The sequence below is a fragment of the Volvox carteri genome (assembly GCF_000143455.1).
Source record: "Volvox carteri f. nagariensis unplaced genomic scaffold VOLCAscaffold_21, whole genome shotgun sequence".
Lineage (NCBI taxonomy): Eukaryota > Viridiplantae > Chlorophyta > Chlorophyceae > Chlamydomonadales > Volvocaceae > Volvox > Volvox carteri.
Window position 1 is genome coordinate 1,760,036 of NW_003307564.1, and position 25,954 is coordinate 1,785,989.

The window sequence follows — 25,954 nt, forward strand, 5'->3', positions numbered from 1 at the left end:
GGAGGAGAAGGAGGAGAAGGAGGAGGAGGAAGAGCAGCATGGTGGAGACGTCGCGCCCCGCGGAAGCGCACGTGATGATGGAGGCGTCGGTGGAGGAGGCCCCGCAGCGCCTGTGGCAACGGGTACCCCTACGGCACGCGGTGGCTGGACAGCGACGGGGGGCATCGAGGTGGGCGCGTGCGCGCGTACCTAAATAAGTGCATGGAGGGGAGCGGGTGCGCCGCCTACATATGGTGTATGTGTTCACATATATGTGTTCACATATATGTGTTCACATAAGCATCGTGCGCTCGGCATCCATTCCAGCTCCGTCGTCACACTGCATATGCATGTGCGCATGCCGTAATCGTTAAATTAGGTTACAGTTATCACCTCCAACATACCGGGAAGAAATTTGCATGAACAGAATTACAAGCAGAACAGCACGAGCGCTTGAAGGAGGAGCTGAACAAAGCTGGATGGACACTGCGCTGCACCACTTCAAAAATCCCACCTTAGCTAGCTAGGGGGCACGGGCACCATTCCCAAGGCCATGAAACCCCTGCCTCCTTCGCAAGCTCGGTGCAACAACCGAACAAGCAACAACGAGAGCTCTGCCAACAGATACTGTTATCATACCACGACTTCAGAAAAGTACCGATCGGCGGATGCAGATCACGTGATATGCCCAGGACACTACAGATACGCCCACCACAACGCGGAATCTGCTGCCGCAATCAATAATCATTGGAACATGTCAAGTCCTGAAAGTGACGAATGATGTCACATGATATAACCCTCGCTCAAACAACTATCTGCCTCCCCGGGAATGCTAAGAAGGGGGACATACATACCCCTGGGCCAAACTGCTCTTCAGTTCCCCGCCCCCTTATAATATGCGCCAAACTACTGCGCCCGGCGTACTTCAATTATTGTAATTCTTTATTACATACATTCAGACTAATGCCTTGCTTGTATGGTCCACATACCACCTCAAGCAGCGCAACCAGGTCCCAAATTCAGCCCATTTATAACCCGCCTACTTTTCAACATAGCTCGTCACACACCTAACTGAGCTCGCAGCTATTGCCGTTACTCTTATTTGCGCTCTACTCCCGCTCACCCTTGCCTCCGATTGTCTGCCTGACGGCCTGACTGACTGCTGTCCGCACGTGTGTTTGTATGTCTGTCTCTCTGTCTGTCTGTTTGTGGGTTCATCTCACGTGTGTGTACGGTTAACAGGTAAAGGGCAAGGGCCTGATGCAGACTTGGCTGTGGCGGCTGTCCGATGGTTCATCGGAACCAGTGGCAGCCAGCCGGTGATCCTAATGAGGCGCCAACCGCCGACCTCAGCTAGCACCTATATCATCACCTAGCCAGCCAGCCAGCCAGCCAGCCAGCTGACCGTGACATCGGATGAACCAATTAGCTGACCAACCGGTGAGCCGGCCTGTACAATCTTCCAATCTGTCACACGAGCGCAGCCTATCAGTTATTGTTTCTCTTCTGCTGCCGCCGGCACACGTTAAAAAATGATACAAAGCTGCCACCGTTAATCCTTCCCTCTGCTTTTTCCCTCTATACCATAATTCGATATACGACCTATTTCTCGGTCCTATCCGTTGTACCGTTGTTGTCTAAAGACCATAAAAAATGTATCGATCGACGACGGGCTAGCTCCGCCGCGCAGAGCCGCCCACGTTCTTATTATTTTCACCATTAACTGCGCACTGAGCAAGCGGCAGAGTCTATCTTGATGTTTTAATAATGACGAAAAATGTAAGGGCGTTAATATGTACAATTGGGTAATTGAAGAGAGAGAGAGAGATGAGCTGGCTGGCTGCTGTGTGGCTTTGTAGGGTGAGGAGGGGAGAGGAGAAGGGAGGCAGAATGTGCTGCATTACTAGTGGTAGCTGGTCGCTGGAAACGCCTCTATAGATGCTGGCGGAGCTCCGTGTTATGAGCGCGTGTTCATCGACGGTATGTGTGCCGTAGCAGCATTTACATACAGCTGCTATACAGGAGAGGTTATCTCGTCAAGTGGGAGGATAAGCGCACCATACTGTACGACAGCTAGTAAACCTTGATGAGCGTGTGCAGAGGATGAGCGAGGTTCGGTAAGGCAAGCATGCAGAGCGGGGCCAGGGTGGCGATGCGAGGGGCTTACTACGTAGGGCTGACTAATGAAGCACTTCACTAGCGACGTTTGTTTTTTCGTTCTCTCGCATGCCCTTAGCTTCAAATGATTAAGAAAACTTAAAAATTGTGCGTACTCTTGTCATAAAGCGGATGGGGCAAAAAGATTTTGTGTCTGTTACATGTTGCCCTCCTCTATCTACCTGTCTGGCTGGAGTCATATAATACGGAATATATATACTGGGGTTAACATATGTTCGCCTGTGTGTATTGAGCAGTATATAAATGCCTGCTGTATGTCGAGTTATTAGTGTGTCTGAATACATTTCTTATAGGTGCACACGCCGTAGTGTACGGCGCTTGCTTCACTCCTCCGCATAAGAAAGGTCGTCGCGGCCACATCAGCTTGTGCGTACGTTCCTTGCTTCTCCCTCTCCTGCCTGCCCTTGCTCACTTTACTGGCAGCAGCAGTTGATATGATGTTTTTCCTGACACTGCTCGTGTCAGTCATCATGATGACAAATGACTGGCGTGATCACGCCATGCATGCGCCGCTATACATGATGCTTTGGACCCACCTCGAGCCTTCCGGGTGTCTCGTATCTTTCGAGTGGAACAAAGGCACTTACCAGCCAGCGTGAACTTGTTATGATAAGTGCTACGCCGAGGACCTTTCCGGTGATCAATCGGGAACTGGCATGCTACCATCCTGTGTGTATGATGTGTGAAACAGGGGGGTATATCTTCGCCCGTGGCAGCTACCCTGCGAAATCCTGCCTTCCCCGGTATTTCGGGGCACCCTCATCCAATCACCATAGTCAGCTTCTCAGTGGATCGCTCAGGTTCCGCACTCACCACCAGCATCCAACGGAATCTGCCGGGTCACAGCGGCCCAACTCCGTTCCTGGTCGGCTCGCAGGTTAACTTTCTCCCAGGTCACCACCGTCCATCAACTAGGGGCGCAATGCCTTCCACCATCGGAAGGACTTTGACCCTAATGGGTATCGATCCCGGGATCTCCCGGGGGCAATGGTCGCGCCTTACCAGTAGTGCCAAACCTTATATATGTATGTATGTATGTTGTTACAGGGTGGTTAACTTCGCCAGCGGCCCCCTTTCCCGGGGCAGTCCCTGCTCTCCCCTGCTAGAGGGGCACCCTAATCCGTCACCCCATCCGACTTCAGAATGTATTCGTTGAGTTCGGCAACTCACCACCAGCATCCAACCAAATCTAGCGGATCAACGGCGCATCAACTTAGTTCCTGGTCAGCTCGCAAGTTGATATTATCACGTCCTACACCGTCCATAAGATGGGGGGCCACCTCCCATTTCATCACTCCTCAAACACCCGAGGAGCCGGCAGGCGGATTTGAACCCGGGTCGACTGGGTCAACTGGGAGCAGAAGTCAGGCCTTAACCTCTGCCAGCCGCCTGCCTAATGTATGTATGTATGAATGTATGTTGCAGCTGCAATGGACCTGCTGTCCGGGGTTCAGTTGATGATCTGGGGTTTACTTAACCCCCAGATCTTGCGTGAGCAAGGTCTCCAGGAATATCAACCATGCAATGCAATAAGTGGTAACTGCTGGCCAAGTAAAAGGCCATCTCGCGGCGCTGCAAGAGCGCTTGTTAAGCGCGTCTATCTGCCTATGTTGCGTGTGTTATGTATACATGCATACATGGATACATGCATACACAAAATTTATTAGCGCGTTACTTTATTTGATTCTACCGCTGAGGAAGAAACGGCGGGGCAGCATGCAGCAGGAGCAGCAAGAATATGAGATCGTGATGAGGGTCATACCGCTACTTCCGCTACTTCTTAGGTTTTTAATGTGTGCATGTGCTTCGTACGTTTTATACAGGTGTAATGATATGCCTAGCTGCGTGGTGCCGGACCGGCTCTGCTTAAGTGATTAGTGATCGAAATGGGTGTATATACGGATAAGGTTCGCAGTGATGAGTGAATGTGCGATTGAGGTGCGGTTAGTGTGTATGCACATGTGAAAATGCGCCTGTGTGTACACACGCATAACAGGTGTTACTCTCTCTTTCTCCCTTCTCCCCCGGAAGTTACTTGTTGGTTAAAAAGGTTGATGGAATGCGTGCTACGTGCGATGATAAGATTTCGTGCTGATAAATACTGATGATGATGGTAATGATAATGGTAATGATGATGATGATGATGATCATAATGGCCGAAACAATTGCAAGTTCATTAATAATGACGACGATGCTCCATCCTGAGGATGATGCTGATGGTGATGGTTCTGCTGATGGCAATAACGTTGGATACGTAACAACGCCTTTTGTTGTGATGTGTGAAGGATGCTCTTGTTAATAAGATGCGTGAAGAAGCTACGAGGAAAGAAGAGTGCAGTTTACCTGTACGGTATAGTAGTGAACTTGATGGGTGACGGTTACAGTCGTTAATAACGAGAAATCGGGTCCACTGTTTGTGCAGGTCAGGCGGCTTGACGTAATAGTAGTAGTAGTAGTAGTAGTAGTAGCAGTAGTAGTAGTAGTAGTCGTAGTAGGTATTACAGCGAGCCCCAGACCCCGAGGGAATACCCCAGGGTAGGGCCGTTAGGCCATAACGGACTGCCGTACACTGTACTGCACTGCGCTGGAAATCTAAGATGGAGACCTTGAACATCCAGACGTGGTCGGGTCTCGGGCGCGCGGGAACAGGGTTTGGCAGTGGCCGTGACAGGGAGCTCTCTATGATGGAGTTTGGTCAATCAGACCGATCTTCGCATCCCAAATGCGTTATACAAGCTCTAAGTCAGTCTGCGTCTTTTGCTTTTCCAAGAGCGGATTGTTTTGACTATCCTGTTTTGTCACTTGTGTGGGTGTGCATTGCTATCCACCCCGCTTACAATTGCTTACTTCAAGTATTAAAAGGTTAAAAGCTGCATGATGATGTCGTGTCGTGCGAGCGTTCGGATTTTAGGAGCCCATTTCAATTGGCTAATGGGCCGCTTTTTGGTTTGTTGGTTGGTTTTGGGTTCGTTCGCAACTGCAAGTCGGTCAAGGGTAAAGGTCGTGGGTCCGCGGCGGCGGCGCGAGCGCATGCCGTCATGTACTGAAGCACGTACGTGTCGAGGAACGTGAAGGGCGACACTCCGCTGTGGGCGCCATCTCCAACCGCTGCAACCGTTTGCCCCTCGGGCGGTTGGAAAGGGGGGAGGAGAACAAACTGTCGGTAGCGCTGCCTGATTATTACCAGTTATAGGTGTCCTGCTACCAGTACTAGCATTACCACAATAACAGCAGGCAGGGGTCGGTCCCCTGTGGAATAGTAGTGGGATGGCTGCGATGTGGTGTCGTGGTGTGTGATGTGTTGTGAGGCGGCTGGTTGGTAGCTCCTAGTCCGGTAGCAACGGTTCCTGTGTGGCGAGGTGGGTGGATGTGTACTCTTTCTTTCTCCACCATCTCCCCTCCTTGCCCCCACCATCAACCCTCCGCACTCTGCCCCCACCACCGCACTCACCAAGCCAGGCCGGCCTGTGTACTCACCTACCTACCTACCTACCTACCTGCGTACCTACCTACCTACCTACCTACCTTACTGTCTTCACTCATCCAACACACCCCTGCTAGCAGGAACACCCATTCAGATTCCCCCCAGCATCCGCCTGTCCAGGTCTACCCATCACCCCCACCCCCACCCCAACCACCCCCACCACCAATACCTTACCAGCGCCCATTCACTCATGGCTCCCAAGTTCCCTCAACACCTGGAAAAGGATATCCTAGCAAACCCACATACATACATATATACATACGTGCATACAAACGTACATACAATGACATACATACACCTGTCCGACGTACTCAGATCAGCAGCAAGCCAACCGGTCAAAACGGCACTGCTAACGGCAAGCACATCAACAAAAGCCTGTAGGCACATATACATACGCACACAAATGTACAATTTACATAAATACCAACATATCATACATAAATATCAGCAAGTATTTTACATAGATGCAAACATGCAAGCATGACCTAATGAATGAATTCGTGTTACACAAAATGGGCGCAACCCTCAGCAAAAGGATTGGGTCCGAACATGCTGCATGCCATACACCGACCGAATAACGACCTCCCCTCAAAACGTCATGAACACGGTAACGATGTGGAAGCCCTAGAGGGCCCCCCACCTGTCGTATGCTCGTTATCTTCCGTACGTACGGCTTTTTCCCCCTTCGGCCTTCAGAAAAAGCAGCACTTCCTCCCCCCCCCCAAAACACGGCATCCTGTCAATCACCACCCCACCACCCGTCTGCACCACCGTCGCCGTCGCCGTCACCGGATCCAGGTTGGCAATCCTGAAGCGGCGCTTTCTGCATCGCCAAACGTCGCCGCTGCAGCTTCGGCACTCCGTCGCGCCGCATCCACTTGCCTGCGAATCTCCATCCCTGGATCCCGAATCCGGACGTTCGTACGACATGTACGGCTGAATCCGCGATACCCGTCCATTGAAAGTAAGTAATTGTATAGAGACATGTGCAATAAGGCCCCCTTCCCGTTATCGTGAACTTCAGGATCCCCATAAGGCCCGTGAAACCCAGTTGGGACGTCCGACCGGTGATCATTCCAGTGCTCGAAACTGACCGGCACCGAACCACACGTAGTATTAAATTCAGCATCCTGCGAGACCGCCAACGGTACCGTACTCATTGCCGTACTAGCATGTACGGCCGCTTCTGCAGCTGCCGCTGCCGCAACTGCCGGCAGCAGCTCAGGGACCGCGCACAGCAGCCGGCACATGTCCACATAGCCCAGACCGCCGTGGTATGACAGTTGCTCCAGGACGTACGACAACTGCCCCCGCGTCATGGCCAATATGGACGGCGCGCGGCGAAGGAAGCGGTACAGTGCCAAGTCCAGCTCGACTTCCTCCGGAAGCTGCACCGACTGGTACGGCGGTCCGTACGGCAGGGACCCTGCCGCCGCCGCCCTTCTTCCTCCTCCTCCTCTTCCCCCGCCCTCCCCCTCCGTTTCCCCCTCCACATATCTGTGCCCTCGTCCTGCTCCCTTAATGACCAGGGCCAGATAGATGATGACGTCATCTATCTGGTTGGGCGGAATCAACGCCAGGGGGGGCGACCTATTGGGGGTGGGGGTGGATGGGGCGCGTATGGGAGGTAAAGACCAATGGGAAGGGGGGCATGGGGGCGTGAGTACGGCAAACCGCTGACGGTTGAGATTGCAGATGAAAACCAGAAATAGACACGGATAGTCCCGGACAAGAAGAGACAAATGCTGCATCGGGAATATATTTACTGGCCGACCGATGATGGCTCGAGCAGTGACCGTGGAGGCGACGTGGCCAGCTAGCTGGGTTGCGAAACGAGTTGCTGCCACTAGCTGCTGCCAGGTCCAGCCGGCAAGGGAGGAAGCAGGTCGAGAGCTCCCGAGCGCTAGAAGCAGTTAGAGCTGATGGGGGGATGGCGCACGCGAGCAGAGGTGTCGAGAGCACCGACGAAAACCATGTACTTTTGTACTGACCAGGACATACATACATGTTGATAAAGCTCTAAAACTCCAACACGCCTCCAAACCCAACACCCCAAATAAACCCATATACGCACACACACACACGTAAGGCCCACCTGGCCAGCAGCCCAAACACATCTTGCTCGTCCATTAACAGCGTGTCACGCAGGTGGCCAACAAAGCGACGAACGGCAGTGCCGTACTCCGGACCGCCGTACACGAAACCGGTTTCGGAGCCCCTGGTGCCGCTCCCATTGTCATTTTCACCGTTGTCCTTAACCTCATCCCCGGCTCCAGCCCCACCCCCAGTGGCCGCGTTCGTGTTGGTATTGATGTCGTACATGCCGATGTTATGAGTGGTCGTCGTGTCCTGGGGGTTCAGTCGTGGAGGGAAGGGGGTTGAGGGCGCGGGGAAAGGTGAGGGAGAGGAGAGGGGGGTTTAGCAGGGTGAGGGAGCTGCTGGGGTTTCGGAGCTGTGCGGAACCCCTGGGCCTCCCGGGACTGTTCCCTGGAGCGGGAGTAGGAAACAGACATACAAACAAACATACATATCAAAAACAGAGAAGAATCACAGACTTACGAGAATACACACGGGGTAGTGAACTGTAACAACCACCGTCACGCACACACACATACATACATACATACATGCATACGCACCAAATGTACTGCGTCCTTCCCCTCGTGCACAACCCTTCTCGTACATCCGTACCGTATGGGTCAGGGGAACCATGAGGAATGCCGGACACGACGCCAGTACGGCAGCCGGGGACCGGACCTGGGGACCGGGGGAAGTGGGTGCGGGTCCACATATTATAGGAATTATTATACGCGCATGCATACATGCATACATACATACATACACACCTGCATGTCCACCAGTAGTGACACCCATGCAGCCAGATTGTCCGGGGTGACCTTTACTTGGCGGGATTACGGATGCGGGGCGGGGAGGGCGGGAGGGCAGGGCAGGGCGGGACTTCAGCACCACATCGGTTGTTCGTACCAGGATCGTTGAGGCAGGAGAATAGGAATCCGTTAGGAGGTACGGCAACGTGAAGATGACGGAAATCCCAGAAATCTCAAAAGCCCCAGTGCGCCTGCCGTACTTGTACGGCAAGAGCTGCGGAGAGATAAAAACACACCCGAACTCTGGCCCCAAGACTCTCCGTGCCCATCCACACAAGCCTCCACTACCAGGCAACCACTCACTCAGCTTTTGGCGTCTGCAGTTGTCCCTTTTGTGTCCCTGATCCCCGCACAGCCCGACTCACTTCGCGGGCCCCCCCCCAACCCCTCCCCCACCTTACTTGCATGTAGCGGAGGGATACGGCCATGTACGACAGGGCGGGAGCGAACTGGAGAGCCTGAAGACCCGCAGCCTACATCTCACCCGGAAGGTGGGTTTTGTACGTACGTAAGTGCGTATGCATGTATGTATGTATGATGTGTGAAACAGGGGGGTGTATCTTCGCCCGTGGCAGCTACCCTGCGAAACCCTGCCTTCCCCGGTATTTCGGGGCACCCTCATCCAGTCACCCTAGTCAACTTCTCAGTGGATCGCTCAGGTTCCGCACTCACCACCAGCATCCAACGGAATCTGCCGGGTCGACAGCGGCGCAACTCCATTCCTGGTCGGCTCGCAGGTTAACTTTATCCCAGGTCACCACCGTCCATCAACTAGGGGCGCAATGCCTTCCACCATCGGAAGGACTTTTGACCCTAAGGGGTATCGATCCCGGGATCTCCCGGGGGCAATGGTCGCGCCTTACCAGTGGTGCCAAACCCTAGTAATAGTATTGGAGCTTACCGGGTTCGAACCGGTGACCTCACGCATGCAAAGCGCGCGCTCTACCACTGAGCTAAAACCCCGATATATATATATATATGTATGTATGTATTGGGGTGAAGAGGAAAGGGAAGGGGCGTGGGGGAGGGGGTGTGAGCGAGAGGTACGAGTTGAGAGGGGACGGATGGAGAGGAGAGATGCAAAACGTGTAAAGTGTCAATACCGCCGCAACGGCCCAAGAGGGGGGAACGGGAACTGGAGGGAGGGAACGACGAACCACGGAGGGGAGGGGAGGTAGGGGAGGGGAGGTAGGAGGTAGGGGGGCTAGGTGAAAGGGGAAAGGGAACGAGGAAGACGGATACTGACCAAATCCTCCCCGCCTTGGCCCCAACCACGTAGCCCCAAACACGAAGCCCGTGCACGACATGCTCCAACAGACCTGTCGTACTTCATGTAAATGCATCTAAAATAACCTATCAGAACGTTCAAAAGCACATTACTTCAAAACCCGAGACCTGCCTGCCAATAATATGACTGGGACGCCAAGAAATAACACGAAAGCTTTACCTGAAATAAAAGCTCAAGAAGCTCGTCATCTGTCATGCCGTACAAGCCCGCTAGGCGGCTGCAGTACAAATCGCCATCCAATTGTACAGTTTTAATGTCGCTGTCACGTCCGTTGTCGTTGCCAGGAAAACCACAATTCGTGGCGGCTGTAGCCGTGCTGGCACCTTGGCTTGCTGCTGGTACAGCTGGTGCTGCTGCTACTGCTGTTTTGGTCACGTCTTTGCTGCCGTACGCACCACCGGCATTCGTGTCCAAGGATGTCGAGGCGGTGCTGCCATTGGGCAGGATGGCATGGCAGCTGTCGCGGGTGCTATGATGGGGCTGTGTAGAAAATCCAGGGTAAGCGCTCCATGGGAAGTGGGTGCGAGCGGCGTTTGGAAGTTGGGGATGCGGACCTGAGCTGGAGACTAAGAGAAAACAGAAGGATGGATAGCTGCTTAAGCGTATGGTGGACGAGCTGTGTGATTTGGCAAACAATCGTGGGCTGGCCAGTGGTGCCGGAGGCATATCACAAAGGCGGCTGCCGCGGCGACGACTCACGGCTTGTAACGTAAGCAAAGCAACCGTTGGATGCAGAAGCACTGCGCCATGCTGCGTCGTGCTAGTAAGGCCGTCAGAGGCCTTCAACTGTCTGCTATGAGAAAGGGGTTACACAAATCCGAACGATACCGGCACTTCTTGCACGTGAAAAACCACCTAACAGGAAGCCCTTCGACCATCTAACAAATCAACGCATACAAAATGTAAAGTGTTATGCATAAAACTATTCGTGATGGACGTGGCATCCTAAAGAAAAACAAATTCAATTTAGGGGCATCGATATTCAAGACTCCATCAGGACGATGCCGAAAAAGTGATACATAATAAGGTGTATCTTATATGTTATAATAAAAGATGGGTGTGAATCAAAAACGCGTCTATTGGTATTAACAGCATAAGGCCCGCATTAGGTCGTTGCCGCTGAGATCCATGCCTTGCAGCAGAGTTAGACAAGTAGTGGTTACGTTATGCTGTTCGCGTGAGGATGTACCTTGTCCTGGAAATGCTTTCTTCGAAAGATACGTAGGTATTGTCGTGTAATCAAGCAAGAGCTCAAATCGGCAGACAGCAACGGTTGCGACTCTTGCAATTTAATTAGTAACGTAGACTCTGCATATCCACTATCGCAAAAGATCTTCATTCCATCCATCCGTGGTCAGCAGGCCGCTTGCCGTGCGGCGCTGCGGTCGCAGCAGATAGGTTGATGGGTGCAGGGCGATAAGGAGCGTGTTCTTGATGCTTTGGTAAGCCAAGCGGTGCGCGCGCTTCGCGTGTTTGCCAAGTTTGGTCGTGCGAGGGATTGGTGGGTTCGCTTGCCGTGGCGTCATCACATCACCTTCTGATCTCTGTGGAAGTTCAGTCGACATCTCTATATAACCATTCGCTTTTGATCCGTGCAGTTTTGCTGCTCCCGATGGCATCGCCGTCGGCACGCAGACAGCGCCGCTGGTTTTACCTCCCCCCGCGCTCACAGCCGCAGCAAGCTTGCGGACCAAGTGTAGACGCCGTCGCTTGCATGGAGCCTACTTCTTAGCTATCAGGTCGCCAGCAGCAGCGTTCAGCTACCTGAGCCGAACGGTACGGAAAGGGCCGCTGCTCGCTGCTGCTGCTGTTGTACTTCACGCCGGGAGAGAGCTTGTTCTCTGTGGACTTTTGCTACATGGGCTGTTACAATAATGGAATAAGCAAGTGTATCGATTTTATTTAAAGCCACGAAGGAGAAGGCACATCTCGCATTTGGGCCAATCTGCCAATCCGTATTATATCGACGTTGCACCTGTTCCTCCTCCTCCTCCTCCTCCAACAAAGGCTCGCCAATGTATTTACGGAAGCCGCCGGCACACGTCCGCCTGCCAAGCCATCTATTGCACGACCCAAATCGCACGGCCTGTAATGTTGCTTTGGCGCTACTTGTAACCTTTCCGTGAACCTCAATAAGAGCAATCACACAAGGACAACGACACGCAAGCAAACCTTAGCCGTTCACATACCTTGGCTTAGGCTCCGAGAGAGAACCTCGCCTCGGATCCTGTAGACCGCTCCTCCTCCTCCTCCTCCTCACCGCCCTCCTCTTAACCCACCCTTTCTCAGCCCCTTCTCCTCCTCGCTCTCATCCTCATCCCCCTAATCCCCTCGTAGGCCCAGTACGGTTGCACCGCGGTTGGGGGGCCCCCAGCACCTTCTGTATCAAAAACCGCTGCGTCAGCACCGGCATTGACGACGGCGGCGGCGGCGACAGCGGCCCTGCAGTCATGGCCGCCATCGCCGCTATGGTCACTACGACGACAGCTGCCGCGGACTGTACGACATGGATCCATGACAGCTGCGGCGGCAGCGGCGGGCGCGGTGGCGGTCTCGGCGGCGTCGAGTGTCGTACCATTGCAATTGACCAGTGCAGCAGCGTCCCTAGCGAGCCCGTCAGAGGATGAGTCGTCGACAGCTCCCCCGACGGCGGCACCATCAGTGGCGGCGGCGGCGGCGGCGCACTCTCCGGCACTACAGCCCGCCGCCGCTGATGGCCCTCAGTCGGACGTCCTCGACAAGAGCAGTCCGGTGATAGCGATGGCGACGCCAGCGGCAACGAAAGTCGCTGCCGTTTCTGCCCTCCCGCTCCCGCTCCTCATGCGAACGGTGACCGGCGAAATGGAGGGCGGCCCTCTGGAAAGGGAGACAGCGTCGCCGGCGACGTCGTCGGTTCTCCGAAGTCAGGGCGAAACCAGTACGTCGTACGGCAATAGTATTACTAGCAGTTGTTGTAGTACTAGCGGCGGCGGAGGTGGCGGCTCTGTTGCATCACGTCGTTGCACATCAGCACACCGCAACCATCGTCGTCGCAATGCCGAGACCGTTTCCCAGAAGCCGTCCGTACAAGCCGTTCGGGCAACCCGGGTGGTGCCTCCGCCACCACCCGCCAGCTACAGCGGCGGCCAATCCGCTCCGGGAAGAGCGGCTGCTGCTGCTGCTGGAAAACCGCAGCCGCCGCCGCCAGCTCCTGCCTCGCCTTCTTTTCCTTCTTCTTCTTCTTCTTCTTCTTCTTCTTCTTCTTGTGCCGCTCCACACACCCCTTCTCCTCCTTCGTGTTCCTCCCCATCGGAAGCTCCCTCTCCTGCTCATCTTCCGCTGCCGCCGCCGCCGCCGCTGCCGCTGCCGCCACTGAGTGCGGCGGCCCTAACCCGGGCCATTGTGGGCTGTAGCACCTGGCAGGTACACGTGGGGGAAGGAAGGGGAGTGGGGAGGTTGAATGATGAAATGCGACCCAGGGAAGGGAAGAGGTGAACAGGGGGGTGGTGAAAAGGGCAGGATGGGGGGGACGAGGGAGGAGGGAAATGTGGGGTGATGGAATATGAGCCAGGTGATGCACCGACGGTGAGGCGCGGGAAGCCCGGATGAGCTGGAACCATCAAAATGTGCCTAGCAGACTGTGTATGCGTGTGTGCATGTGTGTGTGTGTGTGTACGATAAAAGGAGGGGGAGAGAGAGACGAGAGAGAGGACGGATTTTGAATTGTGCGCGTGGGGCGGTCAGATGTGGCAGTGATAGTGGCGGTGGTGTGTTGGTTGGCCGCCGGCCCTTACCATCGTCATGAAGAATCCAACGACCCTCCTCTCCCCTCCTTTTGTTCACACACACACACCCTCCTCTCCCCTCCTTTTGCTCACACACACACACACACAAACACACACGCACGCACCTGAACCTTCGCAGCCTCTTACCCCTCCCCCCTCCGCCCCCCACCCTCCCGACAGGAGCTGGCGCAGTTGCTGGTGCGGTCCCCCGGCTCACCTCAGGAGCCAGGCCCCCTCACTAGCACCAACCTGGCAGCCGCACTGGGGGTGCTGGCCAGGATGGTGAGGGGCCGGAGGAAGGGGAGGAGCGGTGGCGTGACCAGGAGCGGGACCAGCACGAGCGGGAGGAGCGGGAGCACAACAGCAGCAGCGGCAGCAGCTGGAGGAGGCGGAGGAGATGGCGCGGGCGGGGTCTCGGGAGCTGGGAGTGGCAAACAGCGGGTACAGCGGCTGCTGCGGGTGCGGTGGCAAGAGGGGCAGCAGCAGCAGCGGAATCGGCTGGCGCGAGACGATGACGGCGAATGGGACTCGGATGATCCGGGCTTGGATCTCGATCTGGATCTGGGTTATGTGAAGAATGAGCCGGGTTTTGTACGGCATGAGGAAGGGTACGCGGGAACTGGGACGGCGGCGGCAGTGGAGGCGGAGCCGACGCATGTGTACGGCAGCCCAGCGGAGCTGGCGGCGGAGCTGGCGGAGCTAGTTTTGACGCGCCATCTGGGAGATCTGACGGCTTGGGAGATCAGCAACGTCACCTGCGCCCTTGCGATACTTGCGCCCCTTATTCTGGGGACTCCCCGATCTGTACGGCAGCGGCGCTGGCGACGGCGGCTGCAGCAGCCGCAGCAACAGCTGGCGGAGGCGGCCCCCTTCTCTTCGTCGCTGTCACCGCTTCCTGCAGGTCTGCCGCCCTCCTTCTCCCGCAGTGCCGCTGCTGCGGCGCTGCAGGCAGCCTGCGCCGCCCACTGGCACTGCTTCAGCGATCAGGAGCTGACTGCTCTTTTGTACGGCATGGTCAAACTGGATCCAAGATCTTTGTATGAGGATCCGGTATCGTCTGAGGACGGCGCTGATTCATTCCAAAGCAACTTCACCAGCAGCACCACCACCACCACCACCAACAACAACAACAACCTCACAGGGTGTTCCGAAACCACCACCACCACCTGCGCATCCTCGTGGCTGGCTACCTGGTTTCTGGTTTCGGAGCGGCATGTGGGCTCGCTGGGTCCCCGCGGGCTGACGGTGGTGCTGTGGGCACTCGTACAGCTGCGGCAACGGCGGCAGGGCTGCCGACGACGGCGTAGCCGCCGTACACCGCTCCATGCAGCGGCGTCGCTGTCGCCGCCGTCGCCACCCGCCAGCTGGGCTGCGCAAATACGGTCCCGACTTTTCATCCAGCTGCCACATATCTACCCAGTAGCGCTGGTGCAGGTCGCGTGGGGCCTGGCGCGGCTACAGCCCTGGCTGATTCCGTTGAAAGGGAGGGCAGCGCCGGGGACGGCAGATTCAGTCACAGCTACAGCCGCAGTCGCGGCTGGGCAGCAGGCAGCTCCAAAACCTCCGTTACCACATTCTCCTACTGACGCAGAGGTCGATAGAGCGGAGGTTTCGGAGCTGCTGGCGCTGCTAACCCGAGCGGCCATTCGAAAGGCCCCGCAGCTGGATTCGCTGCGGGACCTGGCGCAGCTCTCTTGGGCGGTGTGCCGGCTGCAGGAATCGATCTGGGGCCTTCGCGCGACCGCCCTAGCGAGTTCGAGGCCCGTATCGAAGCCCGCTGCTCCGTCCTCTGGCGGCTTGGTTTCCGCCTCCACTGCTGCAATTGCTGTAAGTGCCGCCACGGCCGGTTCGGCTGGACGGCGGCAATGTGGAGGAGGGAGCGCGGAGAACATGACTGGGACTGGGACCGAGGCTAAGGCTGGTGGTGCCGTGGTGGGCTTGGTATCGGGCAAGTCGACGGAAGCTGGCGGCGAGACAGCAGCAGCCAGCCTTGAGACAGGGACCTTTCCTAAGTCGGCGACGCTGCTGGTACCGGGCCAGCAGCAGCAAGAGCAGGAGCTGGCGGAGGTGGAATGGAACTGGGACGTGGACCCGACGGCTAGGTGGGATGACGTGGCGAGGGCCGAGCCGCAGCAGCAGCAGCAGCCGCTGCCGATATCGGCGAAGCGGGCGGAGCTGGTGTTGCTTACCGCCCGGCCTGCGCGACCCACCGGCTACCATACATCGCCACAAGAGCCGCCACCGCTGCCGCAGCAGCAGCGGCAGCAGCAGCCGCCCGCTGGGCCCACTCCCATTCCGGTTACCATCCACGCCGTGCTACAGCCACCTCAGCAGCAGCAGCAGCAGCAGCTGTCAACACCACCCTGGAGCTGCCAAACCCCGTCCTCACCCAGGAGCGCCCTATTCGGTTCCGGTTCCCAAATTGACGGCGAGATCGCCATGGGGTTGGAGGGCGCTGAGATGAGCGTTGGGCAGGGCGCTGAGGAATGCGGCAGCAGCACCAACACCAGCAGCAGCCGCTGCGGCGGAGACGGAGACGGAAGCAGCAGCAGCAGCTGGTGGGAGGAGCGGCAACGGCGCCACCCGCCGAGGCCGCCAGCCCGACGTACAGCCGGGGCGTCATTTCCGATTCCTTCGCCGCTGCTCCCCAGCCCTCTTCAGCAGCAACAGCACCAGCAGCAGCAGCACGCCTTGCACAGCCCTCAGGATTGGCGGTGGCACCAGAACTCACAGTCGCTTCTGCTGCCTCTTTTGCGGGAGCAGCAGCACCAGCAGCTCTGGTCCCAAGTCAACTCCCCGGAGACGTCCCGCCATCCTCATCATGGCGACCAGCACCAACAGCAGCCACAGGCCCAAGCTTGGCCTCCCCCTGACAACCGCGAGCAGCAGCAGCACCACCACCGCCACCAACACCAGCAACAACAGCACCACCTCTACCAGTACCCGCACCAGCACCATTCCCCCCACCGTTACGACGACCCGCGGCAACAGCAGCCCCCGCAGCACCCGGTACCGGGCCCAAGGCAATCGCGGCCTGGAGGCGCTGGGCCAGGGGCGGTTGCCGGTCGGGCAGCTGCACGAGACACGGGAGCTGCATGGGCATGGACACCGGCGCAGCCCCCTCCTCCCGGCGGCCCTCTCCGGGCCCTTCCTCCCCCCACACCCGCAGCCGCACCCGCACCCACTGCATCGAGCCCGTCGTGGCTTCCCCAAATGGATCGCGTGGCACAGCTGGGCAGATGTGTACTGCAGCGCTGGCAGCAGTTGAGCCGCGACGACCTCCCTGCGGCAGCAGCAGTAGCAGCGGCTGCAGAGCTCTGCGTGAGGGTAGACGGGGCCGCAGGGTCAGGTGTACGACATGCAGTCACGGCTGGGGGCGGCCTCAGGAGGCGCACTGGTCCGAGCAGTAGCAGCAGCAGTAGCAGCAGCAGCACTGGAAGTAGTGGCAATAGCCGTAGCCCGGGTAGTAGCAGTAGCGTCAGCGTCAGCGTCGGCGGCGGCAGGCGAGGGCTGTATGGGAGACGTCAGAGGCAGATGGAGGCGGAGGCGGAGCCAGAAGGGGGACTGGCGCGGGGAGGGGAGCAGGGGCAGCAGCTGTACGGGTCACGGAGCGGCATGCGCCTGGCCTCAGAATCAGCCTCAGCCTCGGCCCCGATGGTTCTCATGCGGCCAACCGCAACTGACGTTGCCGTTATCAGTTGGGCGTGTTTTCGATTGGGCTGGGAGCCGCCACCGGCTCTGGTGCACCAGTGGGCGAAACTCGCAGTTCGTCGACCTGGCGACTTTTCTGCACAGGTATCTGTGTGTGTGTGTATGTATGTTGTGTGAGTGGAAGAGATGGGGTTATACAGTGCACTGGAACAGGGAAATAAAACTGCCGACATACAAAGCTTTGGGGTTGGGGCCGCTGGGACTTGGGACTGGGGGGCCATGCGCGGTGGTGAAGTGGCGGTTGATGGCAGGATTGCGATCGTGGTGCGTTTTTCACAGTGAAGCCTTACGGACGGAAGGGGAGGGGAGGGGAGGGGAGGCATGGGCATCAATGGGCATGATGATACCCCGTATGACATAATCCAAGAAATGAAGTGACACTGGGGTCCCTTGGCAAGAGGATCAGGAAATGGCGAGAAAGGTGTTTTGTTCCGAGCCTTCCTAGCTTCCCCCCCACCTTCCCACAGGACCTTCCCTCCTGCGTAAGATACGTAACCGCCACCCCCTCCCCGCAACCCCCCAACCGCCCCTTAACATCTACTCGCGCACGTGCGGCTAAACCCCTCCCAACCGACCGACGGACGGACCGACCGACCGACTCCTAACCCGAACGAACGTTTTGCTTCGCGTCGCATCCCCCCATCCAAACCCCCTAAAACCCCCCAAAACCCCTACTACGACCACACAGGGCCTTGCCAACGTGTTGCAGCTGGTCTCCACTCGTCGGGAGCTGCGGCGTCTGCTTGGGCCCCTGGCCTCCCTCACACTGCGGCGCGCGGCAACCACCACCGCTATCACAGGGGCCCGCGGAGGAGGCGGGACTCCGGCGGCTAGGGTTGCTGCCCATACGGCAGCGGTGGAGACATCGGCGGTGGTGAGGAAGAGGCGGCGGTTGAGTGACGAGGCCGGGGCTGTCGCCGCGCGGACCCTGATAGCTCTGGCGAGGGCGCGGGTGCGGGTGAGGCGCTGGCCGATACCGCTTCGTTCGGCGGTGGCGGCGGCGGCGGCAGGGGGTCTTCGGCGGCAGCAAGGAGGCGGCCTCCGGCGAACAGCGGCATCTGCATCAGCCCATGGTGGTGGTGGTGGTGATAATGTTGTGGAAGGAACGTCGGTCCATACGGAAGCCGGAAGAGAAGCGGCAGCAGGAGATGATCGTCGCGAGGTGGTCAGATACGGTCGAAACGGTAATGGCAATGGCAATAACGGCAGCAGCAGCAGCAGTCGTAGTAGGAATGAGGGCAGTAGCAGCAGCACGTGCGCAGACAGCAGTAGCGCTACCAGCGACAGTAGCTTGCATGACAGCATACAAAGCAGCAGGAGGAGTAGCAGCCGCAGTACCGGCAACAACAGCGGCAGTAGCATCAATAGCTGTAGCAGTAGCAGCAGTAGCGATACCAGCGGCAGTGGAACCACCAGCAGTAGCAATCGTGGCAGTAGCACCAGTCTAAGTAGCAGAGCCGGCAGGTACGGGATTGCGCATGGCGGAATTGACCCACGGGTCTCTTCCCGCCCGGATCCTCAGGTCCTCAGCAGCAGCAGCAGCAGCAGTGGTAAAGCACCTGTACGAGCGCCGCCCTCCTCCGCCGGGGCCGTTGCCGTCGCTGCCGCTGGCGCCGGAGCTCCACCGATGAGTTCCTTCACCGCCAGGGATGCCTCCGCTGCCCCCACTTCAGCGGCCTCTGGCCCCGCGTGGTCCGGCTGGCGGCGGTTCATTGGGCTGCTGCCGCCGCTGGACCTACTATCCACCAGTCGTACGGGTCACGCAGCTGGCACCGCCGCGGCGGCGGCGGTACACGTCGGCTGTAGCCTTCTACGACAGCAGCAGCAGCAAGTGGCGGGGGCGGGGGCGGGACCGGGCGCCGCAGCTCATCAGGAGGGGAAGCGGCGTCACAGTGAGGAGGGGGCAGCCGCGGCTACGTGTACGGCAGAAGACATAGTCGTGGTGGCGACGGCGGCGTCCAGGCTGCGCATAAGGCCCCACAGGTTGGAGCTGGCCCGCATCCACGCCGGCCTACTGCGAACCCACACAAGCTATCCCCAGGCGCATGCGGAAGCTGCTGCTGCGGTTGCTTCGGCCACCGCCGCTGCAAACCCCACATTCACTACCGTAGCTGACGTCGAAGCCGTCGCTGCTGCCGGCCACGCCAGAGCCGTACATTGTACGGCAGTCAGCGGAGGACCCGGCGTCAGGAGCTCCAGCGGATGTGAGGCCGCCGCTCCTGCTGCCGCCGACGTCACAACCTTCGTTACCCCTCCAGGGACGTCGCCCTCCTGTACGGCAAATAAACCTGCGGAGCACGCTCCGGAACCAGGCCCGCCACCAGCTACTTGGCAGGGCCCCGCTCTCCCTGGAGTCCCCGACTCCAAGCTGGTGCCACTGGCAGTAGCCCTGGCGAGGCTGCAGCAGCGGTCCTTTGGCTTCCCGAGTCCGGCGGCGCAGCGGCGAGCGTTGATGCGCGCTTCTTGTTCTTCCGGCGATGGCAATGGCGGTGGTGGCAAGGATAGTAACACAGCAGCGGCGGCGGCGCCAGCCTCGGCGGCGGCGCTGGCGGTGGCGGCGATCAGGGCAGAGCTCGTGGAAGCCCTCCTGGCGCGTTGCACGGCACTGATGCGGCAGCGGCGGCTGGGGCTGCGGGATCTGGCGGTATTGGGCTGGGCTTTGGGGGTGATGGCGTGCGACGGCGGAGGCGAGGAGAAGGTGGAGGGCGAGGCGGAGGGCGGCGAGCTGGTTGGGAGGTGGGCCGCGTCGTTGCATGCTCTGGACTCAGCCCCATCTGCAGCCTCCTGTGGTACCAATAGCACCAATAGCAGTAGCACCGGCAGCAGCAGCATGGCTCCTTCCACGAGGGTAGCCACGTCGTCCCCTGGCGGTGGTGATGTGGTGGACTGCAAAGAAAGGGGCCCCGGCGGTCCGCTGCTGCCCACGCGAGCCCCCGACCAGGAGGCCAAGGCGGCTCGCGGCGGTGGCGGAGGCGGTGGCGGTGGCGAAGAAGACCTTGGTGATATCCCGGTGGCTGTAGCGGGTTCGGAACTACAACAGCGGCAGCAGCAGTTGCAGCGGCAGGCGGCGTCCTCTGGTCCTGGTTCGGCCGGGGGCCGATTCCCGCGGTCTGCTGCATTTACCGAGTGGTGTAAGGCATGGTCTCGGAGCATCTCCGTGTACGACATCGTGAGCGCCCCGGTTGCGGAGCTGTGCGCGGTGCTGTCCGCCTGGGCGGCTTTGCGCTGGCGGGTGGATGCCCGGACGCAGGCACTTGTACTGCGCAGGTGTGTGCGTATGTATGTATGTGTGTTTGATACTGGTGATACTGGTGTGTATGTGGACGCTCCTGAAGGCTCCTAGGAGATGGCACCTGTGTCCCTTGTCGTCTCCCTAAACCCCCCGACACAACCGCCATCATGCTAGCCTCTCCTCCCCTTTCTTCCTGTTTCCAGTTTAGTGGCGATTGATTTTCCTCCCTTTCACGCGCACACAAACACCCCCACACTCGTCAGGTTGGTTTCGGAGCTGCCCGCATTGGAGGCCCACCGGTTGGCAGCTCTGTCGGCTTCCCTGGAGTCTCTGGGCTGGCGCCTGCCCCCGGTCTGGGCTGAGTGGCTGACGGAGTGCAGGTCAGCCGCCGCCGCCGCCACCTCCACCTCCGCAGTGAGGTTGACGACCGCTGCCACCTCTTCCACACCACCACCACCACTACCACCCCCGGGCCCGAGTCGGTCAATGCGACCTCAGCAGTAGCAGCAGTAGCAGTAGCGCCAACGGGGGCCCGCCGCCGCCACGGCCCTGTCAGTGCTCCGCAGACACTCGCGAGCTAATGGGGTGTGTATGCGCAGGAAGTGGAGTGCGGCGGAGAGGCCGGGGGGAGGGGGAGTGGGGGGAGAGGGTGCGGAGAGTGGTTTAGGGAGAGCTCACTGTGGCGGAGGGCGGGTGCTGCCCGGGAAGGGGTCTAGGAAGCGGCTACCTGCATGTGGTTATCCTGGTAGGTGTGGGGTGTTGCACCAAATCCAGGGATGGCCTCATCCTGTACTGGAACCTGACTCCGATTTAGAATATGATAGTGGCAGAATGGTGACATACGTGGCTAGGTGTGACCCGGGACGTAACGTCAAGCCGGCCTGGTTTGTTCTGAGGGGGCTGGCGGGGCGGATGGAGGTTAAAGGCGGCTGATGCCATGGAAATCGGGGCGCAAGAGATGTGTGCGGCCCTGCTGTACCATTCCGGTACGGCAGACACTCGAAGGTGACAAGGCCGTGAGAAAGGCTGTGGGCAAGAAGGGCGGGGACAGGAATGGATGCGAAGGGGTGTAGGTTTGAGATCGGCGATAGGGGACGTGTGTATTCGGGTGGGACTCTTGTATGTACGGCACTAGATGCCCCGGGTGCTATACCTGCGGTGAGCGAGTGTGCGGGTGGGTGGCCTCTATTGTCTGGAGGAATGTACGATGTGGGCCTGCCTGCGTGTGTCCTCTTCGTTGCGGATATCCTCACCGTAGACCGCGTTTCGTGTGGAGTGTAAAGAGGCGTTGTTGGGCCCTGAGGGCCTCTTGGGGGGTAGGGAGGTCCTCATTGCGTTGTTTGTTCAGCGGCCTCTTTTTAACGGTGGAGGCCCCAATTGGGGGGTGCGGCCACTTGCCATGCGGCCCCGTAACGGCACCTAGCTCTGAGTGGAGCGGGGGAAAGAACAGCTGCAGAAGGTGGACTGGGACAGCGCCCATGTCTCAAGGGAGCGAGGGGGGTCTCTTGTTAAGGGCTTTGAGCGTGTATGTTGTGTGTGTGGTTGAGTGCGTACCCCCCGCTGGTGTACCAGTGTGCGACGTTGTGGCCCCTGCGCCGCGGTCAGGGAAAAGCGACACGGCACTCTAGGTTGCCATGGCAGGGCTGTTTATTTCACCAAGCATAGCCACTCATCATTGTGTTGCTCGCTGTTGCATTTCCGTCGTGGACTAGTTAGGCTGGGGATTGACCGCTGCGGTGGTGGTGGTGGTGGTGGTGTGGTCATCGTATGGCAGATGTTCTTGCAACCAAGTGCACAGACGCTTTGCTGCCTGTATAGCAGTTCGATGTGTTGGTGATACTGTTGTCAACAACTTTAACCAGGCTAATGACCGGATTCTGCCCAGGAAGTGAGAAAGGTGACGCACGAGATGACTTCAGTGTATAAAAAGAAGTCAGACAGCATCACACATACCACAAGAAAATTCGTCTCCGCACATCCAATATCACGTTTTGGCGAACATACAGCAAGCGCAAGGAAGAGCAAATAACACTTTGCTACAGCATGCTGAAAGAGATCGCAGCCAACCTCAGGAGACTCCTGGTACCTATAAGCCCCTCACCGATCGCCAACTTTTGCCGTACTTGCCCGTCTATTCCTGATCTGCAGCACTAACCTGCATTGTACGGCCCGCTGGCCCCCTGGCTCTACTCTTCACGAGTCTGGGGCCCAGTGTAACATCCACACACACTAACCTAAGCCCCCCTCATACTCTTTCCCCAAGCTCACCCATGCTCCCCAACCCCACTCCATGCAACCAGTACTCCCGGTCAGCTCACCCAGCCAACAACACCCAACCATTTTTGTCTTCCCCAACACCCCTCACCCTGCTCGCCCATCCTACCCACCAGCCCCCACACCCGCATGAAACCTCTCCTCACCCCACATGCCCACCTGCGATACATCACGCCTACGTGCACACCCACGCGCCATGCCTCACGTCCTAGCTTTCGCTTTCGCTTTCACTTTTGCATTTTTCGTGTTCACGCAGCGTGAGAGCGCTGCGGTCCCGACACCGCCAGCAGCACCGCCATCATCAGCCCCAGCGGCAGCGCAATGACCCACTTCAGCAGCCGGTGGAAGTGCATGTGGAAGGACAGCGCGAACTCGTCCGAGTACAGCAGCCCAGAACCGTCCACCAGCTCCAACCGCACAACCGCGGAGGCCTGAAGCGAAGTAATTTGAACATTTGAATTTGAAAAGCGAATTTTAACCTTGGATTTGGATATATGAACCAGATTTGGATTGGTGATGCAGGAGGTTCTATACACAACGGAGAAGCCAATCGAAGACTGCTGGGGGGTTGGGTGGGTGATGGGTGGCGGGTTGGGAAGTCCGGAGGAAAACGCCCACGGCCGGCGTTGTGGTGTGAAGAGGAGAGAGGGTCCCCTAAGAGAACGGGAACCGCCGCCGGTCGACTGGTGGACGACAGGAAGGGATAGAAACGTTTGTAAGTGATACGGCTGTATGTGTCCGAAGGGTGTGAAGGAGGGCTGTGCAGGAAGGGCAAATACCAACTGAATCAAACTCAAAAACACCTAAACGGTCCGGACCAACAGGGCGTCGGCTCTAGGACGGTCTGTCAGGCAATTGTGGAGGGTAAAGGCACCAGCAGTGATAATCCGCCGGTCCCAACACACACACCCCAAGCGCCACCCCACCACGGCCGCGATAACCACCCTAAGTACTATCCCCACAGCCACCAGCATCGCCCACCTCCACCCGCACCACCGGCACCAGCATCCATACCAGCCACTGCCCCCCTCCCCTGTACCTGTGTCTTGGGGCAGGGGATATCCACGGAGTAGCGGCCAGGGCCGGGAAAGGAGTCCGCCACCCCCACCACCGGGGCCTCGCCAGCTGCCATCTCCCGCACCCCCACACCCTGGGAGGGTCAGGGAGGGGGGTTGGAACGGGGCGGGGGAGAATTGTAACGCAAAACGCAAAGAGGTGGGTGGGTAGGTGGGTAGGGAATCGAGGAAGGGGGGACAAAGGCATTGACGGGTGGGCGGGGAGTAATCCACCGAAAGGGAGGGGGTGTAGGACCCCCACTACCCCACTACCCCCCCCCCACACACAGACACACAGACACACGGCACCTCCATGGGTTACAGGCAGAAGGAAGACAGGCTTAACGGCAATTTGTTATTGCGCCAGTTGTTATTGACCCTAAAACCATTTCTGTTCCTCAAAACAAAGATGGTGATTCCTTTCATATCCACTTGCAAACCAACACACTCAAAGCTGTGTGCGTGATGCACCGCCGTCTGGACTACCACTCGTAGAACCCCCCGAAAAAAGATCTTCTCTCACACACACGCACAAATAAATTGACCAACCAATCTTTTTCCCCTCAAGAAAAACATCCCCAACACTCCGGCCCCCAAAGGCCCCCGGCCCCAGCCCCCAAGCAGCACAGGACAGTACGCACACGCTCACGGGCATGGGCTCCCTCCCCTCTCCCCCCCTACCTTGAGCACCACCGTTACGTTGTACGGCCCCCTGCCCCCCGGTAGCAGAGTGCCGTTGTCCGCGAAGGCCACCCTCTTGTCCACCACCTCGAACTGGACCTGCGGACGGATTCGGAGGAGGGGCCGGGGGCGGGCAGTAGCTTAGTAGCAGTAGCAGGTGGGTGAGCGGCAGTACCGGGGGGTAGCAGTAGCAGGTGGGTAGCAGCAGTTCTACAATGGGGGCTAGGCAGTTCAGTTCATTTAAGCATATACATTCATACACATACTTACATACACGCATATATGCATACATACATATATACATACACACCTGCAGCCTCTCCCCGGCCACGTCCCTGGGCCGCCTGCTGGAGGGGGTGGCGAAGATCCCCGCATAGCCGTACCGGGCCACCTGACCGTTGGGGCCCATCACCTGCACATCGACAGTTGGCGGTTGGTAAACGTGATTTGGAGATTCCTCCCTCGATGTTCTTGACGAAATCCAGTCGGCCATGAACGACGTTCCACACAGCTCCGACCCCGACCCATCTCACCCCGCGTTCACCCGCATACCCGCGTATCCCCCCCCCTCGCATCCCTCCGCATTTCCCACCACCACCACCATTTCCCCCCTGCCCCTTTTCGAGACCATAAAACAGCTCCCATCACAAAAAATATCGATAACGTAATGAGCTTTGTTTCCGGAACCATGGGCCAGTGACTTCATCGCTTTGGACTTTAGCAGTTTCAAATTCTGGAGTTTCTTTGTATCACATGATTTCCCCCCTCTCCCCCCCATCACACACACACATACACATACACACACATTCACCCCCATCCGACCTACCTGCGAAGTCCACGTCTTAAGCGGGTGGTACGGTGACCCCGTCTCGAAGGCGTACACGTTGCCGTTCATGGTGGTGGCCACCAGCTCCAACGCGCCGTCGCCGTCAATGTCGTCCACCAGTACGGCTGCGTACGACGTCTCGCCCACGTCGACTACGTCGGCACATCCCTATTTAAAGTCAGGACCAGCACCGGAAGGGTTTGCTCGGTAGTGCCAACGGTACGTGCATGCACAACACACAGCCCCATCCCGCCCAACACGGGACTCCGGGTGCGTGCGGCGCCGACTTCTCCAGCGACCTATGCTTGGACGCCCCGCAGTAGCAGTAGCAGTAGCAGTAGCAGTAGCAGTAGCAGTAGCAGTAGCAGTAGCAGTAGCAGTAGCAGTAGCAGTAGCAGTAGCAGTAGCAGTAGCAGTAGCAGTAGCAGTAGCAGTAGCTGTAGCACTGGCTCTTCGGGATAGCCATGTCTGTCTCTACTTGGCACCTCCTTCGGCTCACTCCCTCCCTCTCTGTCGCGTGCACCTGAGTCGGGGCCGGGTTGGGGTTTCTACCGCCTCGTACCCCCCCCCCCCACACACACACCCACTCCCCNC

The 25,954-nt window shown here is 58.2% G+C and overlaps 4 protein-coding genes across 4 annotated transcripts in view; 1 reads left to right on the top strand and 3 right to left on the bottom strand.

Moving 5' to 3' along the window:
• Nucleotides 1-4,188: 4,188 nt before the first annotated feature.
• On the bottom strand, nucleotides 4,189-9,457 carry VOLCADRAFT_91583 (uncharacterized protein; the record flags this gene model as incomplete). Its single annotated transcript, XM_002951063.1, has 9 exons — nucleotides 4,189-4,358; nucleotides 4,501-4,787; nucleotides 5,214-5,281; nucleotides 6,736-7,231; nucleotides 7,737-7,990; nucleotides 8,333-8,398; nucleotides 8,488-8,538; nucleotides 8,627-8,743; nucleotides 9,431-9,457. The coding sequence occupies 9 exons, from the start codon at nucleotides 9,455-9,457 to the stop codon at nucleotides 4,189-4,191; spliced, it is 1,536 nt and encodes a 511-aa protein (XP_002951109.1).
• Nucleotides 9,458-11,136: 1,679 nt separating this feature from the next.
• Nucleotides 11,137-13,106, bottom strand: VOLCADRAFT_91584 (uncharacterized protein; the record flags this gene model as incomplete). The annotated part of the gene is made up of 4 exons (XM_002951064.1): nucleotides 11,137-11,196; nucleotides 12,195-12,338; nucleotides 12,393-12,550; nucleotides 12,833-13,106. 4 exons carry the CDS (start codon nucleotides 13,104-13,106, stop codon nucleotides 11,137-11,139), a joined length of 636 nt encoding a protein of 211 aa, XP_002951110.1.
• A 252-nt stretch (nucleotides 13,107-13,358) lies between these two features.
• VOLCADRAFT_91585 (uncharacterized protein) lies at nucleotides 13,359-21,105 on the top strand (the record flags this gene model as incomplete). The annotated part of the gene is made up of 11 exons (XM_002950967.1): nucleotides 13,359-13,367; nucleotides 13,762-16,139; nucleotides 16,233-16,645; nucleotides 16,751-16,902; nucleotides 17,981-18,250; nucleotides 18,303-18,476; nucleotides 18,966-19,184; nucleotides 19,404-19,496; nucleotides 19,910-20,559; nucleotides 20,788-20,904; nucleotides 20,940-21,105. The coding sequence occupies 11 exons, from the start codon at nucleotides 13,359-13,361 to the stop codon at nucleotides 21,103-21,105; spliced, it is 4,641 nt and encodes a 1,546-aa protein (XP_002951013.1).
• Nucleotides 21,106-23,046: 1,941 nt separating this feature from the next.
• Nucleotides 23,047-25,954, bottom strand: part of VOLCADRAFT_117761 (uncharacterized protein) — a gene marked incomplete at both ends in the record, with an annotated part of 16,746 nt that continues 13,838 nt past the window's right edge. The window contains 5 exons of the mRNA XM_002951065.1: nucleotides 23,047-23,358; nucleotides 23,838-23,948; nucleotides 24,535-24,633; nucleotides 24,845-24,946; nucleotides 25,361-25,528. Of these exons, the coding sequence (XP_002951111.1) occupies nucleotides 23,047-23,358; nucleotides 23,838-23,948; nucleotides 24,535-24,633; nucleotides 24,845-24,946; nucleotides 25,361-25,528 (792 nt within the window). The remainder of the gene's footprint in view (nucleotides 23,359-23,837; nucleotides 23,949-24,534; nucleotides 24,634-24,844; nucleotides 24,947-25,360; nucleotides 25,529-25,954) is intronic.